General features: G+C 33.4%; 1 protein-coding gene across 5 annotated transcripts in view; it reads left to right on the plus strand.

The window, feature by feature from the left end:
* TBC1D12 (TBC1 domain family member 12) overlaps positions 1–7,986 on the plus strand; it is a 92,494-nt gene extending 84,508 nt beyond the window's left edge. For 3 of the 5 annotated variants that reach the window (XM_088842146.1, XM_088842148.1, XM_088842147.1), the window contains exons 8-12: positions 403–474; positions 1,946–2,074; positions 2,345–2,454; positions 4,680–4,938; positions 5,800–7,984. In XM_088842146.1, the coding sequence (XP_088698272.1) occupies positions 403–474; positions 1,946–2,074; positions 2,345–2,454; positions 4,680–4,938; positions 5,800–5,868 (639 nt within the window). In that variant the 3' untranslated portion in view covers positions 5,869–7,984. Of the gene's footprint in view, positions 1–402; positions 475–1,945; positions 2,075–2,344; positions 2,455–4,679; positions 4,939–5,799 lie in introns of all 5 variants that reach the window. The other 2 variants (XM_055425043.2, XM_055425044.2) reach the window with 2 other exon arrangements.
* Positions 7,987–8,772: the final 786 nt, after the last annotated feature.

Genomic DNA, 8,772 nt, shown 5'->3' on the forward strand with positions numbered 1-8,772 from the left:
TGATAAAGTGATATTGAACGTTTTACCATTAAGATTAAAATTTGTAATTATTAATAAACTTAATTTTGTGTCTTCATGGTTTTCTTTTGCTGAAATTGTATTATATCAAATGAAAGAATCTGTTTTCATTATAAATTTATTGTGCCAACTTTAGATGTCTTTAAAATTGAATACAACTCTATAGTTTGTATCCATCCATCAAGTAAGTTTATTTGACTTTTTTGGTTTTGCACAATTAAATGTTTTTTATCTATACTTTAGAACATATCTTTGCAGAGTGATTAAGTATACTGACCAAAACCAGTCATTTAGGAAATATAAAGTTAATTAACATGGTTTTTGAGAATTAACTTAGAAACAATTATTTGTATAGTTTGACATTTCATTTTTCTCTTCTCTAAGGGTGGCCCATATCATGATGTCTTACATAGTATATTAGGGGCATATACATGTTACCGACCGGATGTTGGTTATGTAAGTATTTGTTTCAGTCTGACTTTTGAATATAAACATTTTCTCTCTCTTATCTCATAGTAGCTTATGTTGTATTAGCTCTCAAATGTCTGTATCTCTATGGTTTTTTTCTTGGTCCTGTCAGCTTACTCTGAGAGGAATTTTCCTTTTCCTGCCAGAGGCTTGTGAGACTGACCGCCAGCTTTCTTGGAGAGCAGCTGGGGATTTGACCATTCAATTTGTAAACTTTTATTTATTATCCCTGTGTTGCCTTCTCCCCTTCTCCCTAACTCTCCTTTTCCTGACTGTCTCTTTAGAGATAAACCTCTTACGTTTATCTGGGTTGAGGAAAAGGTAGATACCTGTACATACAGAGTAGAGGGGATTTGCTTCTTTTACAAAATTTTAACCAATCCAAGTTTTGGTCCTTCCTCTCAATTTTAGAGGTGCCTGATAACTTCAGTTCTTGAACCTTCCAGAATTTGTGGCTGAATTGGCTTGCTGCTGGCTGGCTTTCTCCTCAGCACATATTTTAGTCTGAATATTCCCTGTATAGTTAAATTAAAATTTCTAAAATGCTATTGACATCTTTTATCTACCGTCTATATTATTTTCCATTTTCTTTTTTGTTCTTCTAGGTTAATACTTATCTTTTTATTTACTGTTATCTTAGTTGGATTTGGAAGGGAAGGGGACAAAGAAAAATGTGTGTTCAACTTGTCATGTTTTACTGGAAATCATAAAAGCTTCATTTTCTTGCCTTTGTCTTAAAATAGAAAAAGTTTCGAGATTTCACAACAGGGTGGCTGTCTGATACAACTTACCCTGTTTTGTTGCATGTTCATTTGTACATTTGTTTATTCATCCATTCACTCAACAATGTTTATTGTGTGCTTTTGGCTATATGCCAGGCTTTGTTCTAGGCATTTTATTCAGCTCTGTGAACCAAAGAAAGATTCCTCCTTATAATTTAGGAGACAGACAATAAACTAATAACAAGTAAATCACATGTTATATTAAAAGGTGATAAGTGTTATAGAAAAAGCATGGCATGGGTTGGGGGGAGAGTAAAGTTTGGGCATGGGGTAGGTTGTAGTATTAGGATGTCCTTATGAGGAAATTTAAACAGAGAATCTCTGTTGCTCATGTGTTCTATAATAGAATCATAAAAACATTACATTTTTAAGTTGACATTGATTTAAATTTTTTCATTATAAGTTTCATCATAAAGGATTTAATTTTTAGCACTTATTAAATATTGATATTTTAAAATAAAACTTTTATTTTAAAACTGTATGTGTTTAGTTGTTCAGTCGTGTCTGACTCTTTGCGACCCCATGAACTGTAGCCTGCCAGGCTCCTCTGTCCCTGGAATTTTTCAGGCAGGCATTCTGAAGTGAGTTGCAATTTCCTATTCCACGGGATCTTCCCAACTCAGAGATTGAACCTGTGTCTCTTGCGTCTCCTGCATTAATTTCTCGTCTCTTTGAAGGTCCAAGGGATGTCCTTCATAGCAGCAGTTCTCATTCTCAACTTGGAAGAAGCAGATGCCTTCATTGCATTTGCAAATCTCCTGAATAAGCCATGCCAGTTAGCCTTTTTTCGTGTGGATCACAGCATGGTATGGACATTTAGAATGAATGTCTCATGTGTTTTTCTTTGGCTGTCAGTTTCTATAGTCTGATTGCCCTTACAGAGTAAAATACAGTAATTAGAAGACCAAGGTGATCTAAAATAAGCCTTTCATTGAATTACAGTTTTATGAATGCTTGATGAAAAGACTCAGAAAGAGGTGCTGAGCAAGATTTTCTATTAACTTATGAGTAAGGATTTAATTTCTCAATTTCTCGAGTGTACTCTTAAATAATTTTGTTGAAATTTCTATCTTTAGATGTTGAAATATTTTGCAACGTTTGAAGTATTTTTTGAAGAAAATCTCTCCAAACTATTTCTTCATTTCAAATCTTATAGTCTTACACCAGACATATACTTGATAGACTGGTAAGTCATAACATAGATAGAATATAGTAATTAAAAGGAAACAGAGTAAAACTTTTTGCCTAAAGTAAATCTGATGGACAGGATCATACATATAAGAAAAATTCTTCTCTTATGTTTAAAGAAACGCTCACATTTTTGTTGGAGGCATTTGGTTAAGAGTGTGAACTCTGGGTTGAAATCAGAATCCCTGTTTGTGTTTCAATTTCCAAACTAAAATGGGAGTAATAATGTCTCTATCTTGATTGTAGTGAGAGTGTTTTGCATGGATTATCTCACTAATGCCAGGTACATACTAAGCTCTGAGAAAGAATTAGTTGCTATTCTTTTAATATTCTTAACATATAAGGGCTTATGATAGTTATGATAGGTTTTCTTTACTGAGAGCTTTGTTTTTTCCAAGGCCTTATGCAGTTTTCTGACCAAATATTGATGCCTTATTTAGGTGCTAATGCCTTTTTTTAACTTTACAATTCTAGCTCTTCTATTCGAACTTGGAAGGTTTGCCTAGGACTCTGCTGAGCAGTAGCAGTTGATTATTTAGAGGGGGGTGAATTTTGCCCAAGAGATAGAGCAGTTGATCTTAAGATAGATTGTTAAGAGTACATATGAAATATTTAAATCTTAAATCCTAATCATTAAAAATTAGTGGGTTTCATATAAGTGATACTAAGTTTTAATATAGACAATGGCATTGATCAGCTGCCTTTATGGTTGGTTGAGGTTTCTTCTATTTAGACTTAAAAAAAGAAAAAAAAAAACTAAGTTATTTTTCAATGTATTCTCCTGTTCCCATTAGGAACATTAGAGTTCCTTTGGGTAGGACCTAAGATCATGGGGAGAAGGGTTTTATATTATGGGACCTGAAGGACCAAGATGAAATACTAAATCTGTAAAGAAGCGGGGGTAAAGCTGCTCAACTGTCCATCTTAAGAACTGTGAACATGAGGCAAAACAGGATCACAGCTGATGAAGGGAGCAGGATGAAATTAATACCGAGTGCGTCCTGTGTACTAGAAACTGCCTCGGCACTACCAGTACCCTTTCACATTTTGAACAGTCAGTTAGTATTCTATTCTCTGTACTACCAAGAGTATGCTTTAGGTTTTCTGGAGGGTTTTTTGTTGTTGTTTTTTTCTTTTTTGGCTGGGCCTTACAGCTTTTGGAATATTAGTTCCCTGACTAGGGATAGAACCCAAGCCCTCTGCAGTGGAAACCAGACTCCTAACCACTGGACTGCCAGGGAATTCCTTCTGCTTTCTGTTATGCAATTAAATATGTGGTTATAATTTAAGAAGTAGACATGGATTTTTGTTTCACTCCATTGAGCTTGTAACATACAAAGCCCAGAACCAATGGTGCAAGAAAAAAGAGGAGTAAGTAAGTGGCAGTGCTAATGAGGATTTATTTCATCTTTTGGCGGGAGAGCCTTTAGTTGCCTTGCTCACGTTTCATCAGTAGCATCTCAGATAAAGTCTGTGTAAAAAATGTGTACCTTCTTTGCCAAGGTAACATCAAGAGAAGTTCTCTAGCATCTACTCTCCCTACTTCCTCAACCGCAGTGCTACTCCAAAGTACTACTGAATAAAGACACGATCAAACATTATCAGAAAGGATGGGAAAAACCTTTGGTGATTCTATTGGAGGGTACACATGCTCCAAAAGAAGTAGTAAGTAAAGTTTGGTAAACGGAAAACAAAACAGTAGGTGTTTGTGAAGAGAAAAAAAAGAAGTCAGGCTTTATGGTTTTGTATTTAGGTTAATATAAGGTACTTGTCCTCATACAGTAATAAGAAGTAACTTTTATTGATCATTTCTTATGTGCCATTCACTATTCTAAACACTTTACATTTAAGTAATTTTACAGTCTTTGTTTACTAACGAGCAGACTGAGGCACAACACGGTTAAGTATCTTACTCAGAGTACATAATCAGTAAATTGCAAATCTAAGATTCAAACTCATGCACGCTGGTTTCAGAGTCCATACCCTTAACCATGAGGTTGTTATGCCACTGTAGTTTGTATTAGGCTGTATCACTGTATAAGATTGTAAATTCACATACTTCTGTTATTACTTAATTTTCCACTACTCAAGTTGAGGGAAGGAGCCATATTTTATTTGCCTTTTCAGCTCTAATTTAAGTACTTCTTTTTATATAGAGATGTTTAATGAGTGAATGAATAAATGAATGAAAAATTTCAATGACTTTTCCCCTCCTAATTTTAGGATCTTCACACTATATAGCAAATCACTACCACTTGATCTGGCCTGTCGAGTGTGGGATGTATTTTGCAGAGATGGGGAGGAATTTTTATTTAGGACTGGATTAGGAATCCTCCGATTATATGAAGATATTCTTCTACAGATGGACTTTATTCACATAGCACAGTTTCTAACTAAACTGCCGGAAGATATCACATCAGAAAAACTATTCAGCTGTATTGCAGCCATTCAGATGCAGAATAGTACCAAAAAATGGACTCAGGTAGAGTGACATTTTCCTACTTCTATCAGGTGTATTAAAAGTTTTTTTTTTTAATGTAAAAAAAAAGTATTTCTCAAATGTTAGTGCTTAAGTTTAAAAAAAAGCTTTAAAAAATAATTTTTGACTTTGAAAAAAACACTGCTTCTCTTTCACCTCGCCAGACCTATGGCTTTATTTTTATGTAAGTCCAGTAATATTTTGAGTTTAGTGAAGTGCAGCCTACAATAGTCATGTATTTGCCAGGGTAATTATATAAGCACCTTCAATTGTATTAAAAACCTGAATGTGTACTAAGGGTTTGCAATAAAAAGAATATAATGTATGATTCTGACTTTTTAGATGCTTAATCTTGTTAGGGAAGCAAATATATTGACAGTCTAAAGTTATACGACATAAAAAATAGTCTTAACACTTGCTTCATGAATGATGGACAGTAGGCATAAGTTCACAGTTTTATTGCTTATGAAAATGAAAATATAAGAATATTGGTCCAGTCAATGTATGGCAAAAACCACTACAATATTGTAAAGTAATTAGCCTCCAATTAAAATAAGTAAATTAATTTAAAAAATAACATTGGGAAAATGCAAAAAAACAAAAACAAAACGGATATTTGTCAAGGAAATGTTTTGTTACCTAATAGTAATTTTATAATATTGGCAAGTGATGAAAACTGGAATCTAACTGTATATCATAAAATTGGGTTGAAACAAACAAGAGGATTTGAGAATGACACTCTTTCAGAGAGCAAAGTTATGTATGCTAAAGCTTTTTCATGTTAATAAACTATAGATTTTAAAATCTCTTTAATCTGCATGGTTGTTGTTTTTAGCGTTAATGTTTACTTTATGTAATTTCCAGGTCTTTGCATCCGTGATGAAGGATATTAAAGAAGGAGACAAGAATAATAGTCCAGCTCTGAAAAGCTAACCTTCAAAATTAACAAAATAATTGCAATATAACATGTTTTTTGATAGAAGTTTTTGTTTCCTATGTAAAATGTATGGCAGAAAATGCTGAAGAAAGCTAAAAGAATCAAGACATGGAAAACTACTGATATTGAATTCCATGGCTGAAGTAAATGAGTAACCCATTGACAGTATTAATTTAAAAAGTATTTTATAGGGAGAGCCATTTTACAAAGGAGAAAATTTAAATGGCTAGTTCATACTCCATAATATGGAGTGAATAGTTTAATGCAATAAACTTTTTAATAGCTTTGGATATAGTTCAAAAGTTTTACATCTTTTCTTTTTTTAACTATTAACATAAAGGCACTTTGGAGGTCAGAACAGGCTATTTAAATACTACTTCTAAAATACTGTTTGAAATAAACGCATTAGTACAGATATTGTCTCCAGTTCCAAACATTTGAAGATATTATAGACCAATAATAATAAGCAACTTTGATTATAAAGTGTTTATGTCACTGATGTCGTTTATATTCACTCCCAGGTTGGGGCAAATTTGGGTTATTTGGGAACTGGAAATATTGGTAGGAGATTGTTCAGCACTTATGTAAGTGTTTTCCACAGTATCATGTCTGTTTTTGAAAGGAAATTGTTTCTTTTTCTCAAGGAATTTCTGTCACTCAGAGGAATTTAACTTTTCTGTTTCTAGTCTAAGAAATTGTTCACCTAGTAATTTAAGAAAGCTAACTGGTAGAAGAAAATTTCTTTGCACTTTAATGGACTGAAGACTTTGGAGGGAGTAAGTCCATAGATATAAATGAGGTGTTTGACTGGTAAGAGTAAAAAGTAATGAATTCTGAGAGTTCTTAAATAGCATGCTACTTGGCAAGACTTTAAGTTTGTTAGTTAAAGTTCTTTCACTGTCTGTAGAAACAAAATTTGTTAATTCCAGTTTGAATTTTGAAACAACATGTAGCCAAGTCCATGACTTGTAAAACTCTGTGTATAATTTTCTAATCAATGGAAATGAGAGTAAAAGAAAGATAAAATTTAATTTTTTTCTAATGAGTTTAACTTTGATGATATAGTGGATAAAGGAATGATTAATTATTGGTAACCTGACATTAAATGTATTATGTTTGATTCTTGAGTTTAAAATAAATCACTTTATTATTGTTGATATCTATATAACATGGTATTTGGTTAATAATTAGACTTATAGTGTGCTTTTATGTTGCACTTTGGTTTGAAACAACACTTAAGCACACTATTTCTGTTAGTGGTATATAGTCTTTAAACTAACAAGTCTGAGAACCTTGTTAGTATAGTGACTGCCTCTTTAGGAATATGGGACCAGATGGTACCCATGTATTTTTACCCCATGGGTCATTCTAGCCTAGGGACCACTAATGGAGCCCTCAGAAGTTAACTCCTGTCATAGGAGCTTTCTTAGTGGAAACTAGTAGTGTAATAAAATATTGAGGGAGTACTCAGGGTCTTAATAGGTTTTAGAATGACATATTAACTCTGGTAACTACTTCCTTGGTATTGGTGGCCCTGATAGAGGGAATGAAACCCCTGGCAGTAATCTCGTTGAGGTTGTACTACCTGCCAAAATTTAATCTTACTTTTGTGTATTTGTTTCCTAAGTTGGGCCTAAGTTACTGTATTTCTTTTTCTCATTTTTATTATTGTACAGTTTCTTTACCTTTCAAGTATAAATGTGTATATAAAATGTAAATACAAGGAATTTACTAAAACCCACTATTAACAATTACTGTGTAAATAAAACTTATAAGTGGAGTAATTACTTGAAATGAGTCTTCATTATTTGGGGGATATTTAAATATATGTGGAGATAAAAAGGGAATAAACTCTTCTGCCAGATTTCTCTTCCTGAGGATGATTGGGCCTTTTGGCTTTTGAGATTGACAGTACTGATAGTGAGAAAGTTGTATCTTCCTTAAACCTCTTATACAGGCATTATAGAGTTACTCATTATTTACATGGTCAGTGTATGGCAGTTTTTTGGATAAAGTATATTTTCAATTAAAAAATAACTTGCCTGGGAGAGAGGTGGAAGGGAGGTTTAAAAGGGAGGGGACATATGTATACCTGTGGCTGATTTATGTTGATGATGGCAGAACCCATCACGATATTGTAAAGTAATTATTATCTTCCAATTAAAAATAAAATTAAAAAAATAACTTTCCTTTGATTTTAATTAGGTCCCATTTGTTTATTTTTGCTTTTATTTCCAATATTCTGGGAGGTGGGTCATGGAGGATCCTGCTGTGATTTATGTCGGAGAGTGTTTTGCCTACGTTCTCCTCTAGGAGTTTTATAGTTTCTGGTCTTACATTTAGCTCTCTAATCCATTTTGAGTTTATTTTGGTGTATGGTGTTAGGAAGTGTTCTAGTTTCATTCTTTTACAAGTGGCTGACCAGTTTTCCCAGCACCACTTGTTAAAGAGACTGTCTTTTCTCCATTTTATATTCTTGCCTCCTTTGTCAAAGATGAGGTGTCCATAGATGCGTGGATTTATCTCTGGGCTGTCTATTTTGTTCCATTGATCTATATTTCTGTCTTTATGCCAGTACCATACTGTCTTGATGACTGTGGCTTTGTAGTAGAGCCTGAAGTCCGGCAGGTTAATTCCCCCAGTTCCATTTTTCTTCCTCAAGATTGCTTTGGCTATTCGAGGTTTTTTTGTATTTCCATACAAATTGTGAGATTATTTGTTCTAGTTCTGTGAAAAATATCTTTGGTAGCTTGATAGGGATTGCATTGAATGTATAAATTACTTTGGGTAGTATACTCATTTTTACAATATTTATTCTTCCAATCCACGAACATGGTATATTTCTCCATCTATTAATGTCCTCTTTGATTGCTTTCAGTAGTGTTTTATAGTTTTCTATG

The sequence above is a fragment of the Moschus berezovskii genome, chromosome 12 (assembly GCF_049115385.1).
Source record: "Moschus berezovskii isolate FMDL1 chromosome 12, NW_MosBer_1.0, whole genome shotgun sequence".
In the NCBI taxonomy this organism is placed as follows: Eukaryota; Metazoa; Chordata; class Mammalia; order Artiodactyla; family Moschidae; genus Moschus; species Moschus berezovskii.